General features: G+C 53.3%; 2 protein-coding genes across 4 annotated transcripts in view; one reads left to right on the top strand and one right to left on the bottom strand.

The window, feature by feature from the left end:
- Positions 1 to 3,380, top strand: part of PSMB7 (proteasome 20S subunit beta 7) — a 58,508-nt gene extending 55,128 nt beyond the window's left edge. Inside the window, exons 7-8 of the mRNA XM_027104904.1 lie at positions 423 to 574; positions 3,145 to 3,380. Coding sequence (XP_026960705.1) covers positions 423 to 574; positions 3,145 to 3,256 — 264 coding nt within the window. The 3' untranslated portion in view covers positions 3,257 to 3,380. The remainder of the gene's footprint in view (positions 1 to 422; positions 575 to 3,144) is intronic.
- Positions 3,381 to 4,423: 1,043 nt separating this feature from the next.
- Positions 4,424 to 22,237, bottom strand: part of NEK6 (NIMA related kinase 6) — an 85,196-nt gene continuing 67,382 nt past the window's right edge. For all 3 annotated transcript variants that reach the window (XM_027104903.1, XM_027104902.1, XM_027104901.1), the window contains exons 8-10: positions 15,828 to 15,922; positions 9,252 to 9,365; positions 4,424 to 5,991 (exon numbers count right to left, since the gene is read on the bottom strand). In XM_027104903.1, coding sequence (XP_026960704.1) covers positions 5,881 to 5,991; positions 9,252 to 9,365; positions 15,828 to 15,922 — 320 coding nt within the window. In that variant the 3' untranslated portion in view covers positions 4,424 to 5,880. The remainder of the gene's footprint in view (positions 5,992 to 9,251; positions 9,366 to 15,827; positions 15,923 to 22,237) is intronic.

A 22,237-nucleotide genomic window follows, 5' to 3' on the forward strand; every position in this document is an offset into this window, starting at 1 on the left:
TTGAGTAGTTATGACGGAGACTGTGTATCTACAAAGTCTAAAATATTTACTACCTGGCCCTTTGTTAAAAGTTTCCCAACCCCTGTTTTAGATGATAAATTGCCCTGTCAGCCTACAGTTCTCAGTTATGTGGTGAGCGTCTGACGTGAAGCAGTTTGTTTAAGAGGGAGTGTGTGCATAAGGAGCTTGAAAGGCCTGGGTCTCTCACTTACTAGCTGATAAACCTTGGGCAGATATTGAGGTACTCTGAGACCTTTCCTTCATTTATAAAACAGGCACTGAAAACAATGCCTACCTCACAGGTTGGCTTTCTTTTTTTTTTCCTTTTCCTTTTCTCTTACTGCTTGTGAAAGCACTCTGTGGACATCAGAACAGGCCCTCCATTTGACTGTGGACACTATTGTTACTATTTTCTTTCTCAGGAGGAGGATGCCAAGAAACTGGTGAGTGAAGCCATAGCAGCTGGCATCTTCAATGACCTGGGGTCTGGAAGTAACATTGATCTCTGTGTCATCAGCAAGAGCAAGCTGGATTTTCTCCGCCCGTACTCAGTGCCTAATAAGAAGGGGACCAGGTAAGTGAAGGAGATTCTTCCTGTGGCCACCCTTGTTATATTCATGGCATCTGGACAGGGTTTTCTTGATTCTTACCCACGTGAAGTAAAGCCAGAGTCCCCAAGCCAGCTTTATTCAAGAGACCTTTGAATCATTATTTGTTTTATGATTGTGGGCTGCTGTCAGGTGTAGAAAAGTGATACAATTTGTAAAATGTTGATGGAAAGACTCCTAGACTGGGGATTGCGGGGAGAGCTTTGAATCACGTGCTGTCCTTTCTCTAGTCTCTTAAAGATGCCTCAGAATTCCGTATGAAATTCTGTAAGAAGGTACATTCTCCAGGGCATCCAACCCATAGCTTTTCCTCAGAGTGGTTTTCATTCCCTAGATGGTTATCAACCATTGGTTAAGAGTCTCTGAAAGTTAGCCTTGGGAGCTAACTGTTGCTTCCTGCTCTGGAGGGAGCCATGCCATTGAGCCCATGGCACGTGCCGAGCAGGCACTGCTCTCCGTGGTGCAGTCCAGCTCGGAGTCAGGGGCGAGCTGATAGTTGATTTGCTGGCGGAACTGGAAGATGTCCAGCCCTGGTGGCAGGTGAGCTGCTCATCAGCAGTCCTGTATGGCCGTCCAGCTGCCTGACCTCTTCCTGGAGGCTGAGCTGCTCAAAATGTGGCTTCTGAGCTCTGCTCCAGCGTCTTCATCTGAATGCACACAGCAGCATTTATAAACTGAGCCCCAAGCTCCGCTGGAGGAGAGCAAGCACATCACCAGCCACGATGGTGCTTTAACTCCCACCACATGTACTCAACTCCAAGTCAGGAGTAATTCACAAGGAACAAATAGAACATTGAGAACCAGCAGGTATTCACCGCAGTGTGCGCTCAGCATTGTGAAGACGTGTTCACGATGGGGTAGGGCAGCACAGCAGCAAAGAGCTCTGGCTCGGGGTGGGGACCTGTCATGGCCTGGTGTGGTGACTTTGGGCACCTGTCTTGGAAATGATGGAGCAAGACTAGGTGATCGCTAATGAGCCCATGGAAACCTCGGGCCCTAGGTGGGGAGGGAAGCAACCTTTCAGGCCTGGGGCTGTGTTGGACCTGGCCTTGCAAGTTTCCATTGGCTCCTCTGCAGCCCTGTTTTGCAACCCACTGTTGCTTCAGGTAGAAGCCCTCCCTTCATGCTGCTGAAATAGGTGCTGTAAGCCAGGATGGTGAGGAGGCTCTTGTTGTGTCCAGACCTCCCACAGACGTTGTGGTTCAGATGAGTCAGTCGCACAGAAGTCACATGGGGCTCTGGCTCCAAGGCCACAAGCTGCCACGGGTCCATCCAGTGTGGGGGAAGGAACAGCGTCTTCACACCAGCAGGGGAGCGGCGGGGCACATCTTAAAAAGGTGCTGCTGCTCGGATCCTTTCAGAGAACTTTGTGGGGACTGTGGGAAGGTTTCGCAGAAATAAAGGCCAGCTTTTCTTGGCTTGTGCCTACTCCTGGTTTTGTACAGAGCTCTGTTGTGTCGCCCTCTTCGAGCACAAGCTCCCATTTGAGAGGCTGGCTTTTCAGGGAGCACGTAGTCGTGGCACAGCCAGCAGCCTCCTCCTAGTCCATGTCAGGCTGACAGCTGGGGACAGATAAGAGACAGCTGGACTTGTGCTGCTGCTTGACAGTGTTGTAATTCCTGGCCCCACTGTAAAATCAGCCGTTGAGATTTTTATCTTCTAGACTGCCTTGTGCTCAGAGAAACCTCTGTCAGATTCACCTTGAGAAGGGTGGTGTTGGGTGTGTCCTCATGCTGATCTACCATGTCCCTCTTGAGTCTCAAAGAGTGTGGTCAAAAGTGACAAGCCCAGGGCTTCCCCGGTGGTGCAGTGGTTGAGAGTCCGCCTGCCGATGCAGGGGACGCGGGTTCGTGCCCCGGTCCGGGAGGATCCCAGATGCCGCGGAGCGGTTGGGCCCGTGAGCCATGGCCGCTGGGCCTGCGCGTCCGGAGCCTGTGCTCTGCAACGGGAGAGGCCACAGCAGTGAGAGGCCCGCATACTGCAAAAAAAAAAAAAAAAAAAGGTGACAAGCCCAGAGTCTGGCTGCAGGTCATTTTTATACTGTTTATGCTTCCAAATATTTTTAAAGTGTTTAAGTAACAGTTATGTCATTCTTGTTACTTCAAGAGAGTGGCCATGGCAGCTTAATGAAAAGGATTCGCTTCCTCCTGGTTACTGAAAGGTACTTTAGGGAGGTTGAAGCTTGAAGGCAGAGGCCCAAATGCTTTCCAGCATCTTCTGGGGATGGTGAGGTCGGGAAGGAGATTTGAATGTCCACCTAGTGCCAGGTGCTCTGTATTATCTCTTTTCACGTGCATCATGTCTATGAGGTATCCCCATTTTGTAGCACTTGAAAGCCGAGGAAAGTGAACCTTGGGGGAGCTGAATCCTCCCAAGGTCGCAGAACTGGGAGTCAGGAGAGCCAGGATTCCAGTCCAGGTGAGCCAGGATTCCAGTCCAGGCCTGCTTGCTGCCTGCATACTTGTCCCTCTCTCGAGCCCTCCATCAGGCCCCTTGGGGGGATCCTAACTCTCTGCGTTCGTTTTTCTCTCATTAGGTTTGGCCGGTACAGGTGTGAGAAAGGGACCACTGCAGTCCTCACTGAAAAAGTCACTACTCTGGAAATTGAGGTGCTGGAAGAAACAGTCCAAACAATGGACACTTCTTGAATGGTGTTGGTGGATGTCTGGTTATTGCTCTAGAAGACTGGGGGCAATGGAGGCTCCCCCTGTAAGACATTCGGCCAGTGTTTGCTGAATGAACCCATTAAAAATGAAAACCAAGTTAAGTGGCTAAAGTCTCGGGGCTGTGTGGTTTTTTTGGGCTGCTAAGGCCCATCGACCTGGCCTCCCCTTCAGGATGTTACTCCCTCCCTGAATACTACTCTGCGTTCAGGTGGGTGTAAGAGCAGTTTAACCCTTCTAAAAACAGACGGGGCCTCATTTGTTGCAGGAAGTCAGACTGGGTTGCTCTGATTCTTCAGTTGAACATTTATTACACGCAGCCCTTGTGCTAACTTACTTACTTTCTTTTTGTTCAGGGTAGTCCCAGGTTTTTGTTTTTGTTTTTTTAGGATGAGTGCAGCACAGCCTTTTACCCCAACAGCCAAGTAGGAAAGAAATAGAGATGATCAGTTCTGAGTACCAAGAAAAAGCAGGTAGGTGGACAGTTTTGCTTTGCTATAGCTGCATGAACCTGGGTGAACTCCACTTTGTTTGGCCAGTTTCACAAAGTCAAAAGAATGCTTTGAGCCTTACTATCTGTAATAATTAGGATATGATCGTTTCTCAAACACTCAAGCCTGGTGAATGGTTGAAATTGTATACCTCCAGAGGGTCCGAGTAGTAGGCAGAATTGTTCTCATGGTGTCAAAAGCGGATGGCATGCAGAAAGCAAGTTCATCTATGTCCAACGCTGATACTGCCAAGGGAGACAGACACAGTAGGGATTCTGAGAGCCGTAAGCAGAGTATTTGCAAAAAATCTGTCTGGAATCAGAAAAACTTTCAGTGGTGAGTGCCTCACTGTCCCCCAGAGCGAGCATGGCTGGGGGGACAAGAGAAAGAGGCCTGGTGCCATGGTCTTCCAGAGTGAGCCCACTCTTGGGCCAGCCTCCCTCGTTAAACTGCCAGGAGTGGGTGGGGAGAACAATGGAATTATTTAGGATAGCAACTTGGCTGACGATTTATCAAAATTATCTGGGGAGCTTAAAAAAATTCCCAGATTACTTAGAATGTCTGGGGCCTGAGAAATTGTGTTTTTAAAGGAGGCTCTAGAAATTGTGCTGTGGTGTGAAGCTGTTGTAAAATTACTCACGAATCGTACTCATCACAGAAGGAACCCCACTTACCCCATTTTATTTCAACCATGGAGAATGAGTACAAAGCAGAGGCTGCATCTGAAGAAAATTTCTCAAACCCGACAGTGTTACAGTAGAACAGAGTTCACACGTGGAAACAGCGCAGTGGCCCAGCCCAAATCCTTTATCCCCAGGGAGGCCTGGTCAGAGCTCCTGACCAGGACACCAGTGGAGCGGACAGGCATGTCCTCTTTCTGGAGGGCTGAACTGTCACTAAGTCGTGGGTGACAACTTAGACCATTTGAGGATTAACTTGAGTGTAAAAACAAAATTCAAACTATTTCCTTCAGAGCTTGAGTTTTCCTTAAGTTCACATTTATAAATTAGTCTTCACAGTTAATCCTATTTGGGAACAAGAAATAAATGAACACATTTCTGGTTTCCTACAAATAATACAGTTGTACATTAACTCTTGACTTACATGGTCCATGGACTTCAGCTTTGTGAAGGGGTGAGTGGCTACCATTTTTGGATCATCTACAATGTACTGTAAGGTAACTTACATATTTTATTTCAGATTCTGTCAGCAACCCTGAAGGTAGATGTTATTAGTCCCATTTTACAGATGAGGCAACAGGCTCACAGAGGCTAAGAAACTAGCCCAGGGTCATGGTAGGAAGGTGCAGAACCAGAACTTGTACAGAGAATAGCCTGAGGGCAAAGCCCGCATATTTTTCGTATCCTGTGCTTCCTTCTCATGGAGGAAAACACTTAACACTGATCATTAAATGAACTGCCAGCATTCAAGCAGGTGAGGTGCCTAGTACTAGCAGGTGTTCAGGAGAGGATGGCTGAGCCGGGCTGCACAGAAAACACTCATGGCTTTCAAATACTATTTGCCTCTATACCAGATGCTGGGTTCGCCTCATCGTCATTCATCAAGTTATAAACGTAGATAAAAATATTAGGAAAATCTCCACTCTACTTAAAAAATTATTTCCACTTTCTCCCCTTACAAGGGAGTAAATTAAGCACACAGCTTGATTGTTTGAAAAGATTCTAAGAGCTAAACCAAACTTACTACTAACCATTTTAAAAGGCTCACTACAAATCACACAGTCTCCTGGATTCTCCTGTTAGTTCAAACCTTGACAGGTCACTGAAGGAATTATCCGAAAGATTCACATTACAATCCAGATATAAGAGGTGCCTCAGTGGCTCACTGAACCATCCACCATTGTTAACAACCCAGCTGAGAGTGTTCACAACAGTTTAAAGAAAGGACCTACAAATTTGACCACCAGTAACACGTGACCAGTGCCCCTCCCCCCAGCAGCCCTGTATTCACCATCTGCTGTAAAGCCCAGCCCCTCTTTGGGGAACCTGCTGAACCCTCTTGTCTTAGTTGGTCTCGGCTACCAGGTGGCCACTTTGGAGAGAAGACTCAGGTAAGGCAGAGCGGCGTGGCTTCTGAGAAGGCGCGCTGCATCCACGCTCAGGTGCTCGAAGTCCACACGTGCATCTGTTTGGCAACCTGGTGCACGTAGCTGATGTCGGGTCTCTGGTTGGGGTCGGGGTGGATGCACATACTGACCAATTCTCGTAACTGCAAGGGAGAGAATGATCACGTATTATTCGTAAGCAGCCTTGTCGAGGCTCTGCATTAACTCATGAACCCTCAGGGCAACTAGAAGATGAGGAATGGCGCTCAAGACAGGTGAGTGGTGGGCGAGGAGTCACAGTCACCAGGGGAGAGCAGGACCCGCACCAGGCCTGTCTGGCCCCAAAGGCCATGCCTGGAGACCCTGAGAGTGGTATCTCCAAATAATTTTGAACTTTCAACTGCCTACACTACTGGCTAGATCTGTGTGTACAGTGTGTGTGTCTGCTGTCAGTCATGCAGATGCCCAAACCAGAGGACAAAACTCAAGGCAAGGGCTTATTGATCATAATAAATGTATTAACATGCAGCAGAGCTGCAGTCTGCCTACCCCCTGGCCTCTTTATTGTGCTCATGAAAGACGGAGCTTTTAATTATACAGACACTGAAGGCTGCTCCTGCCTCGGGGTGGGGGAGGGGCACCTTGATCCTCTGATCACCTCCATTCTTCTGATAGCCAGAGTGCCAATTATTTTAATGGTAATTAAAATAACGACCTTAAAAAGCCCACATCTTAACTTGCATCACTGGGCTCACTGCAATTTTTTCATTTAAATACCTGCTGCTGGAGGGGCTGGCCAGGGCCGCAGCAGGGAGAGGGGAGATCCTGACTAAGGGGGCTCACGGGGACTCTGCGGCCATGGTCAGCAAGTCTGGGGTGGGCACGAGGGTCATGCGGAGGCCCGGGCTACGGTGCACACTCCCTGTTTCACTCCTGAGGTGTTCTAGGCTGAGGGGCCTGGGGTTGCTCCCCCAGGAGATGCTCCAAACTGCCTGCTGCCTTTCTGGGGATTTCACTGCTTTATAAACACTCGGAAGCCCCTGGGCAGATGCAGCTGCGCCTGCAGCCGGCTTGGACCCTCCTGGGGTCTGAGGTTGCCCACGATGAGACCATACTCTTCAGAACCTTACAGTATTCAGGGGAAGGTAGCTGTGGTTGGCCTCTGACAGGTTAAAGTGCCCAAGAGAACCACATTAAGGTAAAGTCTCTGTGGCCCGAATTGCTCATTTATAAACCACACAGTTGGCAATAAGTGCATGTTTGTAAAGTTCAGAAGAGAAAGGGTCTTATTTCCATTTCTAAGAGGACATATAACTTCAAAAGTGAGGTGTGCCGAGGAGCTCCAGTGCTAAGAATTAGCACCTCCAGAAGTTCCACGTAACCAGTGAAAGCCAGGTGCTCTGGGGAGTAGGAGATCTGGATGCTGAAGGACTGACTTGGGAGGGAAGAGGGCTGAGGGCTTTATGTGGACTTGTTCATTTCAGCTTCATAACCATGAGGCAGAGGTTATGGTTCCCATTTATAGATGGGGAAACTGAGGCACAGAGAAGTTGTCATTTGCTCCAGGTGGCATGGCTCCAAGCTTCTTAACAAATTCCAACAAACAAAATTCCAAATTCTAACGAAAGATGGGGAAGAAAAACCAAATGCAACTATTAACTTGGTGAAGAGCTCTAACTAGTTTTTCCTTTCCTGCCAACTTCCACTCCGGAGCATAAGTACTTCCTCCAAAGGTACTCATAAGAACTCTATAGGAATCTGCGCTCCTGACCCTCACTCTGGCTGCTGGGAGCCCGCAGAGCCGCAGGCATGGCACTGGGAGCAGAGGGTGCCAGGAGAAAGGTGGCTGATGACCTTTCTAGCTGGCCTGCCGGGATACAGGGTTAGTGCACACTGGGGCACCTGGTTGCTACAGCTTGGCCGGCCCAGACCCAGGGCCCTGGTGGGCAAGGGCTGCTCCTTCCAGAGCTTTCAGGATTGTGAAGTGAGCAGCATGGATGGCTCCTCACTGTGGCTGGATGACTGGCTATAGAAGAGGGGCGGGTGCCCTCAAGAAACAGGATAGCGCAGTGGCTAGGTGCAGGCCATCTGGGCCAAACCCTGCCTTCACCACGAGCAAGTTACGTGACTTGGGCAAGTTACTTAACCAGTCTGTATCTCAGTTTCCTTCCTGGTAAAATGGCATTAGTGGGGTGGGGTAGGGGGGGATTCAACACAGTAAATCATAAATGTGAGCTGTTATTATTGTGAGGCAGTGGCCTGTGGTCCTGCAGGGTGGACCCATGGAGGACTCAGACTCCCGATTACACACACTAGCATTGACCTTGAACAAAAATAACCCATATTGAGCATTTACTCTGAGCCAGGCCCTGTGCTACGGCCAGATGATGATGGTTGTAAATGCATTGCCTTAATCCTTAATCCAGTAAGGTAGATTCCAGGATTATCCCATTTTACAGATGAGGAAACTGAGACTCAGTTCAGTGATTTGCCCAAGAAAGGTGAGGGGAGTGTGTAAACCTATGCATCTGTTTACACTTTTTTTTTTTTTTTTGCGGTACGCGGGCCTCTCACTGTTGTGGCCTCTCCCGTTGCGGAGCACAGGCTCCGGACGCGCAGGCTCAGCGGCCATGGCTCACGGGCCCAGGCGCTCCACGGCATGTGGGATCTTCCTGGACCAGGGCACGAACCCGTGTCCCCTGCATCGGCAGGCGGACTCTCAACCGCTGCGCCACCAGGGAAGCCCTGTTTACACTCTTAACCACGCTGTGCTGTAAGCCTGTCATCTCATCCTCACTTTTTATCCATGAAGGCGAAGTATTAGGCCTGTTTTCAAGATGAGGGAACTGAGGCAGATGATGCTCTCCCACAGCCTCACCTGTCACAGCCTGATGGCCAGACGTGTCAGGCTGTCCTGCGCTCAGTGTAAAATATTGAAAATAAAAGGCCAAGGGGTCTGACCTAGGTCTGTGGTGGCAAGGAGACCAGGCTGCTTGCTTTGGTTCCCTGTCATGGGAGCGGAGGGGCCGCCAGCAGTGGTGTGGGGCCGGCCAGGCCCTGCTACCCTCTGCGTCTGGCTCCTGTTGCTGGACGCCGGGAGCCTGTCTCTGGGCCCCGCAGCAGCGAGCCTCCCACTCGAGCGCTGGGTTGGCAGCCAAACGGGCAGGAGGGTGCTGCCGGGGCAGCTCCTGCTGGTTCCTGCCAGTGGGTGGCCTGCAGCCCTGCTGTCGGGGGCTGAGACCTCTGGTAAAATCAGCCTGCTTGTTTCCCCTTCTGAGTCACTTCCCCAGAAATCTTCCTTCTCAGCTCTGTTAAGTGAACCCAAGCTCAGCCCCACAGCCCTGGGATCTTGGAGCTGCCCCTCTTCGAGCCCTGTGGGTCGCCTGGAGCTCACCAGGCCCAGCCCCGGCGGCAGCAAACTCACCTTCTCAGAGTAATGTTCTCCGGGGAGAGGCGGGTAGTCACACTGCTCAATCTTCTGGCAGAGGGAGAAGAGGTTCATTTTATCTCCATAGAAGGGGCTCTGAAGAGCTGCCATCTGCAAGGAGAGGGGGATGAGAGATGAGTTTTCAGCCTTGAGGTCCAGGGCAAAAGGGGCCGCTGCAGATGGGGGTGTGGTGCTTCCGGGTCCTCACCGCAGCGGCTGTCCAGCCAGACTCCCCTGTGTCCTGAGGAAGCTGGGGTTCAACAGAAAGTGGCAGTTTTTACACAATCCTTGTTATATAAGCAAATTAAACAGGACAAACGTTTCACTGACAAAACTGTAAAGTCAGTAAAGAAGGGGCAGCTGAGTCCTGAGGGCCAGCCGTGAGCAGGCACACGCCTGGCCTCTGGTTTCCTCATCTAAAGTGGACGCAGCTCCACCTGCAGGGCTGTGGTGAGGCTTGGCTGGCACAGGAGGCATCACAACCTGAGTGGACATCTGGCTCCATCCCGAAAGCAGGCCCTCTGCTGGGGGACCGTGGAGGCCCCAACGGGTTCTCACCCCGTCAGGGAACTACCCGGACTTCCCACCCCACCATTCAGAGCACGACGGGGGGGTGTCTTCAACAGGGGCACACAGGAGCCGTGCTGCCCGTGAGGCAGCTCAGCACGGCGCCCGCCAGCCATCTCCGCAATGGGATTCAAGCTGCCTGTCACTCCCGCTCACTGTTGCCTGCCTCCAAATGACGGCCCGACGACACCTGCTAATGAAGTGCCGTTGGGTAATGTGCCCACCTGTCCGTTTGGCCCTGGTTCCCTTCAAGGAGCCGGGCTGCCAGGGCCACTAGGCACAGACCCCACAGCCGGGGCCTGTGGGACACCTGAGGAATCCTCACTCCCCTTCAGGCTCCGGGAGGTGGGTGGGCGAACCCTGTCTCCGGGCTGGGGGAACCCATGGTAGCCCACCAGCTTTAGTTTCCTGGTCTGCCCCACGCTCTGTTCACCCCTGTGAACAGGTCAGGTGATCCCGAGAGGAAGAGCAGGGCTTCTCCTCCAGAAGAGCACAGGGGCCTTCAGAGCCCAGGCAGTGCCCTTGGGCGTCCAGATGGCCTTGGGAGAGGCAGTGTGGCCTGGAGACTTGGGGGGGCCAGGTGCCTGGGCCCTGACTGAGTGCTTTCAGGTGGGTGTCTCCTCCCCCTGACCAGGGGCTTGGGCCCCTCTGAGGAGGGCTGGGAACCCACCTAGACGGTGAAGCCCCCCCCTGCGGGAAGGCCCTGGCACTCGGCGGGGCAGGGTGAGTATGCAGAGGCTCTGCCCGCTGTGGGCTCAGGCAGCCTGACTGAACTGGCTTTACCATCTAGCATGCAAGATGGCGTCACTTGGGTGATGTATTTCCAATAATTAAAATGAGAACCTCAGTGCAAAGGGTTAATTGGGCAGTTTCAAAAGGACATCTGTTGCTACAGTAGAGAGCAGCTGAGGCTCCAGGGCAGTCATTCGGGGTGATGTGGTGCCCTTCAAGTCATCGCAGGAGGATTAAGATGGATTTTCCTGGAAAGCGTGTCTGTTCAGAGTAGAAAGGATGTCGGCCCCACTAACACAGGCTCTGGTTTTTCACGTGTCTGACCTGGGAGAGGGACTGGGTGATCCTTTCGACAAGCCAGCCTGATCTGATTTGCACAAAACTTGCTGTGTGGGACTCCAGAAGAGCCCCAGAATGGCGAGGCATGAGCCCCGTATCTGCCGTTCCCTTCAGAGAATCTCTCCATCCTTCCTGGTACCTTCCCCACACTTTCAGAAAAGCTTTCTGAACAGGGTCAGCAGCGAGCTATGCCAGAGGAGCCCTCTCTGCCTCCCTGGCTCCCAGTGGCTTCTGCATCCATAAATGCAGATTCTAGCGGAAGCAGCGTCCCTGCCTGCTGCCCTCCAGCTGCCGGCCACGGGCCTTCCACCCAGATCAGAGCACTGGGCTGTGAAGGAACCTCTGGGGCTGCTTGAGACACTGGGAGTTACCCCGGATGGCGAGATCTCGTACCGGCGACCACCCACCTCTGACTGGTTGAAGCAGAGGAGGAATTGCTGTTTGGGGCCTCGTTAGAACTGCCAAAGCCACGGCTCTCAGTGCTGCTCCTCAAACGCAGAACTTTTCCTGCCTGGCGTTACTGGGATGACACATAGCGGGGGAAATGGGAGAGTGTGGCCACTTGCCCCCGCCGGGAGGGCTCAGGGGAACTGGTGTGTGACTTAAGACGTCAGAAGGAGAAGGGGATTCTGACTCAGAGTGGACAGCGACTGCCTTTGACTCTGGCCCTGTCAGGGCCTCGGACATCCATCTCATCACCAGTATCTCCCGAGCTCTTCCAGGAGTGAAGGTTGAACCCAGAGGTTAGTTGCCAAGCAGTCTGCAGCCCTGCTTCCCCACGAGGTAGGGGGAATCCAGACCATTCTCTGGCTCAAGCCAGAATTCCAAAGCAGGATTCCATACAAGGCACGGCTGCACCTGTCCCCCGGCCCACTTTCTTGCTGGTCTCAGCCTCCGCAGGCTGAGGCTGCTGTAAGAAGGCCCCCCACTGAGGATCCTGATTCCTTCAGCTCTGTGCTCAGAGCTGAGCTCCCATAGAAGAATAAATCAATCCTGCAGAGCCCAGGCGGCCTGCTGAGTGCCTCCCGGGGTGTGCCGGGTAATGAAAATAAAGCGCCAGGTCTTCCAACAGGCCGAGCTTGGGCATCCCTGCTGGGAGCTCCTGGAGGGGCCGCTGAAGTTGCTGGGGGATCCTCACAACCGGGCCTTCCCCTCAAAGGGGCTCTGAGCAGAGGCCCTGCATCTTTCTCCAGCAGTCACGCCTTCCCTGGTGGCTGGAGAGAAGGGGAGAGGCGCTGGCTCCACAAGGACCACTGGTCCCTTCCTGGCTCCTGCTCACTGGAGGGCAGGCATCGACAACCTGGGTACCAGTGCCCATCTAGGTCACTTCCTTGCTGTGTGACCCTGGGAGGCCTCTCCGCATCTCTGAGCCCGCTTTCTCCCTTACAGCAAAGCTGGGACTGGCCTGGTGTGATTCTTGTGATTCACTACAGTGTCCAGGGCAGTGCTGCTCCCGGAGGCTGAGCTGTCTGGCCCGTTTCTCCTATGCTGACCTCTTCAAGACAGATCCCACTTGGCACCCACCCTGAGGAGCTCAGGCCAGGTATCGTGCTTTGTGGCGGCTCCTCACTAGCCACGGGTCAACATCAGCATCTTAAGGTGACCTCGGGAGGTCCTCAGTGGACATCTGGACGCCCAGGTGGAAGGGGGTGTGGTGGGCTGAATAAAGGCCCCCAAAGATGTTCATGTCCTAATCCTTGGAGCCTGCGAATGCGCTGCCTTATATGGCAAAATAAATTCGGCAGATGTGATGAAATTAAGGATCCCCGGATCGGGGGAGTGTCCCAGGTGATCCAGGTGGGCCCTAAGTGTAATCACAGTATCTTTATAAGAAGGAGCAGAGGGAGATTTTTGAGTACGGGAGAAGGAGCTGTGTTGACTTAAGTGATACGAGGAAGAGGCCACAAGCCAAGGCATGTGGGTGGTCTTTTCCTTTTCCTTGCCTTTAGTCCACTGAAATCGATTTTGGACTTCTGGCTTCCAGAACGTAAGAGAATAATTTTATGTTGTATGAAGCCAATCGGTAATCTGTTACAGCAGCCGTAGGAACCTAACCCAGGGGGCTCCTGAGACTTCCAGCCCGCACCGGGGCTTGTGGGAAAGGGCAGGCCTGTCCCCACTGTGGGCAGGTTTTCTCTGGCTCTGTGCCGTCACCTGCCGCGTGGCCCAGGTGTGTTCCCCTGGCTCTGCCCAGAATCCTCGGATGTGATCTGGGTGTGCGGGTGAGGTGGGGAGCCTGTCGCAGATCTACAGCTGGCGCCCTCAGGACGCACCACAGGCTGTGCAGCGGGGGCTCCGGTCGTGTCTGGGGGTCGTTGCCTCCCAATTACCACGGCCCTTCCTGTCTGCTGGGAAAACGTCTGGTTCTGTCTTCCCACAGGGCTCAGGGGTGGCAGCCTGGGGAAGGGCCCCCACCGCCTTTTGCCCTTAGAGGGGCCGCCACGCCAGCCCTCTTCTGTGGGAGGCCCAGGGCCACTGGGTTCAGGTCAGCTGTCCCTGCGGACGCAGGACTTGACTGATTTCATTGACTTGCTACTGCTGACACGCCCCTCCCTGGCTGCGAGCCTCAGTGATGAAATAAACCGGCACCTCCAGGCTGGGGCGCCGCTAACAGACGCTGCCTCTTCAGAAGTGCGTTTAGGCGCCCAGGGCAGGGACTCAGGACTGCAGTCTGCCTCTAGGGAGCTGGTGGCACCAGCTCGGGAGCCCTGAGCACAGGAGCAGGGCCCAGTCACACCCTCGTCTACTGTTTGTCTACGTTTGAAGACTCACACGATTCACAGAGGCAGGAAGTGGCTTACAGAAATCCTGAACGCAGAATGGAAGAGTAAAGAACCCTGGACTAGGGACAGCATCCACGAGGGCAGGAGGACAAAGCCGAGTCTCCGAGGGGACAGACAACGGCTGGACTTTGGCTCCCCGCTGGCCAAAGCGAAAAGGGAAATGTGGCCAGCTGCTCGCCGGCACCAGCTCAGGGGGCTCTTGGGCAGCGAGGTGGGCAGTAACAGCGCTGCAAAGACCTGCCCCGCACTGCCGGAGGGCCGTCTGAGCCAGGTGCCGTCCACACCTCATGAGGCAGGTGTGACTCCCATTACACTTGGGCAACTGAAGCTCCTGGAGCTCCAGGGCCTTCGGGGTGAGCGGGTGCTGAGCTCTGACCTCGGGTTGGTCCTTCTGACCGAGGTCTGGGCCACACCAGGCCCCGCCTCTCTCCCACCCAAACTACCACAGCTATGGGAGCTGCGTGCTCCCCACGAGGGAAGGATGCACAGTTTTGCCCTCCTCATCCCCAGGGGCCAGAAGCCACTCTGCACCCTCATCCACTGCGGCCCCACTGGGGGCACCGCCTGGATGCAGCTGCTCCCTTTTGGTGCTCATTAAAAGAAGTCCTCCTACAGCAGACGCCCCTGTGAGTCCCAGAAAGCACGGTCTGCTCCCCACCTCTGACTGCCAGGGCCTGACTCACCCATAAACCTTCAAGATGACTCTGTGGAGCGCCCACACTACGGACCTCCAGAAGAAGGGGGCTCAGGTACAAACGCCACAAGGGCCACATCTCCAATTGGCTTCATCTTTACCCACAAGGCCACTCTTTTAAAATGAAATGTCTGCTATTAATAGGAGGCCACTGGCTTACAAAGAAAGATGCTGTGAAGTGTAAACCTTGCAGAGGGATCAGAGTTTTGATTTCATGGTCTCCGTCTGTAATGCAGGGAGCGGGGAATCCCAGTGCCAAGAGACCCCGACCGCATAGCTGCCCCAGTCCCTGTGCATCAGCAGTGGGCAGCTGAGTCCCGAAGTTTATACCCATGGGCCATGAGGTCAATTCCCACCATCCCAAATCCCACCATCCCATCCTTTACTCCCAAGGAAGCAAAGAAGTCAGGCTCTGCAACTCCAAGACGCTCCTAGTGGTCCCGCAACATTATCCTGTACATCGCTGCCCTAGGAGACTTCAGCTCATCAGTTCCAAGCCAGATTCCAGGGATGCTCAAGTCCACCCCAGGGAGAGCAGCAAAATAATCAAGGTTCCAACTTTAAACCCAAACCATGCTTGGTGTCTCATAGCCCTAGAGGGTCCTCAAAGTCTTTCATAACTGTTATTTCATTCATCTGGCCTATGACAATGCAGGACAGCTACTATTCCCATTTTACAGATGAGGAGACCAGTGGAATCCCGCCCAGCACGGGATGGGCCAGGGCCAGGGCCGGGAGGTGGGAGGGTGTGGCCACCAGCTTGGAGATACTAGAGGGCTCAGGCTTCCCCGCTGTCACCGGCAGCTGCAGCAGCTTCATGGCCAAGTGTGGCTTGTGCTCCCTAGACCCCCGGTTATCCAGGGTCCCCGGTGGCTGGCCAAAATGGATGGGGGCTTTACGAGTTCATGTTGTCTCATGTCTGAGCCTACCAAGACTCAGAAATATTCCTGTCCCTCCGTCCAGGGTGGCCAGCAGATCTGGAAACGGCCATCTGGTGGCTCCATCTCCCAGCCCAGGGGAGACAGTGGTGGTCTCTAGGGAGACCCATGTTGCTGAGCTTGGAAGAACGTGACCGCCCCTCATTGGGGAGCGTTTCAGAGGCATGGGGCCTGATCCATGAATAAATGCCAAATAGTGAACAGAATCGCCCTGGTTACCAGGGAAACCGGGGCAGCCAGATCCCCCTGGCTGTGCTCCTTCCATCAGCAAGCAGACACTGGACTCTCCGTCTGGTTCTAGTTCATCTCCCTTCCCAGATCTGAGCATCCCAAGGGGGAGTGGCACCTAGCCTGCACGTGACCACCCCTCTAACCTCTTCCAGCCTGACGCTGCTAATCAGGCAGACATTGGACCGAGTGGGGTGAAGGACAGGACCCAGATGGTACCAGGCCTGCCTCAGCTGGGTGCCCACCATGCACGCCCCACCAAATGCCACTGAGCTGCAGGCCAGACACTCACCTCGTACAGCAAACAGCCCAGAGACCAGATGTCAGACTTGAAGTTGTAGCCGTTCTCATGGATCCTCTCCGGTGACATGTAGTATGGTGTCCCCACTGAAACACAGCAAATGGATAGGTGCTTATCCTCTGTGCAGGGGCAGCACAGAAGGGAGAGCTGGGGAGGGTGAGGGCTGGGGAGAGGCCTGGCCTCAGCCTCACCAGGATCCTGGGCAGCGCCCTCGCCCTCTCTTCCTGTCCCCTCCTCTGTCAAATGAGAGGGCTGGGACAGACTGGAAGTTCCCACGCTGGCAGGGCCCTAAAAGCCCCTGGAGATAGGGACCCACCCAGACCTGACAATCAGTCTGGGGGCTGAGTGGCTCAAGACTGGTGTTTCTGCCAACTGCCCGGGGGGAGTGGGACACAGTGGCCAGGCTCTGGGAAGCAACGGACCAAAATATCCTCTAAGGTGACTGTTTGAATCCCAGAAGAGTCCAGATAAGGCTCTCAACAGTGAAAACAACCACTGTGAATGTGGACCAACCACGGTGTGTGTGTTAGCCCATCTTACAGATGGGGAAACCGAGGCTCCGAATAGTGGCAGGACTGAGGTTCAAACACAGATCTTCAGGCTCCAGAAACTGAACTCTTAGCCACCACCCTTGGCTACTAGCACCAATCAGCATGTCCAGACTTGGGGTTGCCTGAGATTTCTTAGCCAGAATAGAAAAGATACTAACCATTAAAGAAAAGATTGATTAACTGGACTTCATTAAAATTAGGAACTTCAGTTCACCAAAAACCCATTCAGAGAGTTAAAAGGCAAGCCACAGAGTGGGAGAAAGTCGTCTGAAAACATATACCCAACAATGGCCTCATATACAGAATATATTTTAAAACTTCTATAAATCAATATACAAAAGACAAACATCCCCCTCCCTCAAATTAGCAAAAGACTTGAAGGGGTATTTCACAAAGGAGAATATCCAAGTGGCTAATAAGCACATGAAACGATATTGTGTTTCTCATTACTCATCAGGGCAATGCAAATTAATAGCACAGTGAGGTACCACCTACCACCTACCCACCTGAATGGTTAAAGTTAAAAAGACAGATAAACCAAGGTGGTGATGTGCGGAGCAACTGGAACCCTCATGCATTGCTGACGGGGCCATAAAGTGGCACGATCACTTTGGCAGCACCTACTACAGCTGAACACTGCCTACACTATAACCCAGCAATTCCACTCCTAGGTACACGCCCAAGAGAAATGAGTGCTCTGTCCATCAAGAGACATGATCAAGAACGTGCAGAGTGGCTTTATTCATAATAGCCGGAAACTGGAAACAAATGGTAATCACCAGTAGAAGAGGTAAACTGATAATGTGGTCTATTCACACAATGGAATACTAAACAGCAACGAACAAGAGCAAATCTCAGGTATGCGCCACAAAATGGATCAACTGCACAGACGCAATGTTGAGGGAAAGTAGCCAGGCACAAAAGAGCACCCACTATTTGATTCCATTTTTATCAAAAACAGGAAAAATTACTTTATGGGGGAAGTGATCAGGAAAGGGCTTGAGAGAGCTTTACTGTATGCATATCATGTCTTAATTAAAAAGCAGAGGAGTCACACTTGAATATCTGGAGCTGGGCAAAGATGGGAGGATTTCCTGACAGGTGGTGAGCTCCCCATCACCAGAGGCGTGCAAGCTGCAGCAGAGGGGCTGAATTGGCATGGCCGAGGAGGGGCCCAGGAATCTGGATTTGTAACCACAGATTTGTAACCTGAGATTCTGATATCAGTCCATTTGGAGGATGACTGTTCTGGAGGCTTTAGGACCAGATTTTAAAGGTTGCTACACAGAGGACATTTTCACTGGCCTGGAGTCACCATGTGAATGTGACAGTGGCTGCTGCTGTTTTGGCCAGAGTCTGTGAAGGGAGCTGGAGTCCAGTGTGGCAGAGGCTGAGGCTGAGATGTGGGCTGATGACCCTAGGAAGGAGGGATGTCCAGCACCACATGTGGGAACACAGGGGACCCTGGGAGGGGAAGAGGCCTTTTGATGAGCTAGACTAGGAAAGTGACGGGTGCCCCAAACCAGGGGCCCAGACTTCAGGCTGTCATGGGCCAAAGATGTTTCAGAGCAACTTATGTTTGCCAAGTAAAGGTGTTTAAATAAAACACAAAATCCCAACTACCATTTCGTGTCACTACTATTCAGTTTAACACTAGAACAAGTATTTGGGTTGGCCAAAAAGTTTGTTTGGGTTTTTCCATAAGATCTTAACAGAAAACCCAAGCGAACTTTTTGGCCAACCCAAATACAGACTCCATCTCAAGATCAAGGACAGTACTTCACATTGAAAAAGTTTAGCTGTTTGAAAACTTCATCATCTTGCTTTTCTCATCTCATTGGAGACGGGTGAGAAATTCTATCATGCCTGACTTGTAGAGGCTGTGAACAGTGTCGGAAACCCACGCTCCTGGCATGAGCACGCTGGCGGCAGGACCTTGTTACCAAAGTGTCCCAGTGCCCTGCCCAGGGCTGGGTCATAGCAGGCACCTTCTAAGCATATACTCACTGAATCAATGAACCCATCTGCATGTTATCAGATAGTATGTAGCAGGGTTAACACTTTTTTTCTTGTAGTCTAACACACTACTTACTTAACTGACGTCTGCCCAAGAGGGACTACCTGATTAGTGCTTTATCAGGGTACCAAGCATCCTTTGATGGCAATAATCCCAGGAGAGCAGACATCACTTAAATACATGTTTTGCGAACTGTGTCATCCTATATGCATACTTAATGGCTGAAATCAGGGGGCTAATTGCTATTCAGCAGAAAGAGCTGTCAGTCAACACATGAACCCATGTGGGATTCTATAAGCAAACTGCGGCTTCCAGTAGCAACCCCTTGTATATTTCAGCCACAAGGGAGCAAAATGAAAATGAACGGGCAAGTGTGAAATGGATGACTTGTCATAGCCAAACCACAGGATGAAATCCAAACAGTTCTCACTTAACAGCGGGAACCTCAGACCAAACTATAAGTGTTTCTAGCACTCAGGGTGCTGTGGGGGCACGTGCCTATGAGGTGAGAACAGTCTCCTGCAGAGAACAACCACAGGGGGCTGATGGGGTGCAGAGACAGCGGGGGAGGGGCAGAGGTCAGAGGCCCTGTCCTCAGTGAGGGACAGCAGTGCCCACCGTCTGGCTGCACCACATCCTTAAGACCCCTGGCCAACCCTTGTCCCCGACCTGGCCAGGTTGGGAGTGTGGGCTGGCCCTGACACCTCTCACCACCCTCAGTCTTATCCTCTGCTCATTCTAGATGAGTGGCCAGGCTTTGGTCTAGGGCTGCCTTGGCCAGGCCCATCCAAAAATGAAGTCTCTGAGCAGCTGTTCCCCCTGCTCCAACCCCGGCCTGCCCTCCAGTTCACCTCTGTGCCTCTGCCTCCTGGTGAGTTCCTCAAGGTCAAGTTAAACTGCCCCCTCCCCTGGCCACAGAGAGCTACCTGCTTGGTGAGGTCTGGACATTTGGTTTGTCCCCCTGTCCCTCTGCTGGGCCTCCAGATCCCTGCCTCAGCCCTGCTTGGGGTAAAAGCCTGGGGGCACCAGGGAGAGAAAGGTCGGGGGCTTCACCACCCCTTCCCTCCACTCTCCACCCCAACCTTCTACCTCTTCATTGCTCCTTCTGCTTGTACCCCAGTTTCCACTGGCGTTAAGGGGGGAAAGGCAAAAGCCCAAATGTGATTTGTACTTTCTTCAAAGATGCCACTGCTGCACACGCCATTCCATCCATCCATCCATCCATCTATCCATCATCAATCCGTCTGTCCATCCACCCATCCACCCACCCATCTGTATTCAATGTTAACTGCGCCTTGACGCTGTGCTGGGCCCTCCCAGGAGTGGGTCCATCAGGAGGTGGTGAGTTGCCTGGCCCAGCAAGTGTCCAGAAGGAGCCAGCTGTGCAAGGAAAGACTGGACCGATCAGTGGCTGCAGCCAAACCACCTGGAAGAAGTTGTCAAAAACCTGAACCCCCAGCCCAACCCCAGGCCTGTGGAACCAGAACCTCCAGGGCTGGAACTTGGACACCTGCATCTCCCACAAGCTCCCAGAGTGTCTGATACGTGTTACAACCTGATAGGGGCTGTGCAAAGCCTCCCAGACCTGCCCTCCTTTCAGATGCGCAGAAACATCGTGCAACAAATGAATTAATGAAGCATTAACTGAGGGAAGTTTGGCCGGCCGCTGGGTCCTCATGTTCCTGCCTCTGGGCAGCTTCTCTTGTCCCCTGACCCCAGGGGAGGGGCTGCCCCCCCCCCCGGTCTGTGCTCTGCCTCATCAGAGGGGTTCTCAACTTGTGCTAGAGGCATGCAAAGCTGCAGGGGGCGAACACAGCGCCTCGTCCTGTTTTGCCAGCTTTCCCCGGGAATAAGCCTGTAAAACCCGATTTTTATACCAACAGGAAGTGTTCAAACATTATAAAGGACAATGCACAACCTGCGTGAGTCTTAAAGATAAAAATGAGAGACTTCAAAGAAGTTCCAAGCTTGCAGCGGGCCCTGGAGGATGTGACCCTGAACCCCGGGGGAGCGGTGATTCTGGGGAAGAGAGGTAGAAGCTGGCACGGGGAGGAGCCTCCACAGACAGTGGCCCTGAAGGTCTGGCTCCCTGTCCTGCCCAGGGGTGGGGTGGGGGGTGCCCCTGTGGGCCCTTGCAGCCGGCAAAGCAGCAGCACAGTCCCACGGAGATGCTCAGACGCAGAGCGAACACAGCCAGGGTCTCAAATCCCCTTCCAGCATCTCCCCGTCAGACCTGCAGGCTCCCAGCCCCGCCCCCAGCCTCCCCTCCGGGGATGGAGCTCTGCATATGAAAGAGGAGCCTAACAAACCCTGACCTTCCCCGCGTCTTCACCTGGAACTCCCAGATTTCAAACCGGGCAGATATCAGAGGAGAACGCAGGACCTCAAAGCAGAGGCTGATTAAAGGGCCCCGCTTCCCAAGATGCGCCACTCCTGTCAAAACAAACTCTGCCGTGTTTTGAAATGCTCACGGTGTTTGAAACATGTTCATTAGATATGAAAAAGGCAAAGATTTCACATGAAGGGGAGGCTGCGTCTGTGGGCTGCACTTCTTCCCCGAATGGTGGTTTTGAAAATGGCTGGGAAACGGGGTGTGGGTGCTGACACGCATCTGCTGGGCGGGCCGCGAGGCCTGGGCACCATCCTGACGGCAAAGGAGCTGCACCCCAGCTAGGTCTGAACCCACTGCAACCACTGGTGAGCAGAGAACTGAACGGCTGTCTCCGCCTCGTCTCCCCATCGGTGGAACACGGGGTGAACTCATGGTCCTCGGGGTCCTCTCTGCCACGCTTCAGAGCCTCGGTCTCCCTCTCTGGAAAAGGGGGATAGTTCAACCTCCTGGCACACAGACATGCAGGCAGAAGGGCTCTGGGAAGGCTCTGCTGCTACCACAGACCCCGGGGGGTGGAGCTGGGGGGCAGTGAGGGGAGTGGACTGAGGACAGGAGGGCTGGGGGTGGCCAAGTGGGCAGAACAAGGGAGCAGGTGAGGACCAGATTCCTCCTCGATGCTGCGCGAGACCCCGGCCTATGAAACTCCCTCTCCGCTGCCCCCAACATCAATCAGGCCTCACATCCTGAGGGGGCTGGCCGCTGCCCTAGCAGCTCCGCCTCACCTGGACGACTGGCGGCTTAGCCCCCCGCTGTCCTGCCCCTTCCCACCCGTCCTACACCCCAAGGCAGGGGCCGTGTCCCTGCCCCTAAGGCCGACTGGCTCATCCCTCAAGAGAGAAAAGCCGGGTCCTCAGCCTGGCATTCGACTCCAAACTCCAAACTCTCCCCACTCCCCGCAACGCTGGATCTCTGGGCAGCAACACACACACATACACGCACACGCACACCCCTACAGGCTCACCTGTGCCGCCACTTGTTATCAAGTTCTTAAATTAATTACCAGCTGACCCCATGCCAGGCTACACTGGGCCCTCTGGAGAAGCAGCGATGTTGAGAAAACACTGCACTTTTATCAGCGTTGACTTGATTCCAGACTGTTATATCTGCCTATTTTTAGTTCCCACATGGAACACCTCTAACAGATATGAGTCAGGTAGCACGATTCTGCGATTCTACGCAGGACCCTGTGTTTTCCAGGTATCAGGGGCTCATCCAAGGTGGCTCAGGGAGCCTCGGATGGAAACCCTGGCGTGGCCATGCCTTGCCCGCCACGTGGCTCTGGCTGGAGCACCACCCACCTGGCATCACAAAGCTGCTCGCCTCACTGCACCTGGAATTCCTCCCCTGGTAACCGGCTGTGATGATTCCCACCCCCAGGGCGGCTGGAGCACTAAACAAGACACCACCTGGGACATGGTTATTAGAACAGCGCTTCCCCCGC

This window comes from Aethalodelphis obliquidens, unplaced genomic scaffold (genome assembly GCF_003676395.1).
Source record: "Aethalodelphis obliquidens isolate GAN/ISIS:26980383/991018 unplaced genomic scaffold, ASM367639v1 scaffold7, whole genome shotgun sequence".
In the NCBI taxonomy this organism is placed as follows: domain Eukaryota; kingdom Metazoa; phylum Chordata; class Mammalia; order Artiodactyla; family Delphinidae; genus Aethalodelphis; species Aethalodelphis obliquidens.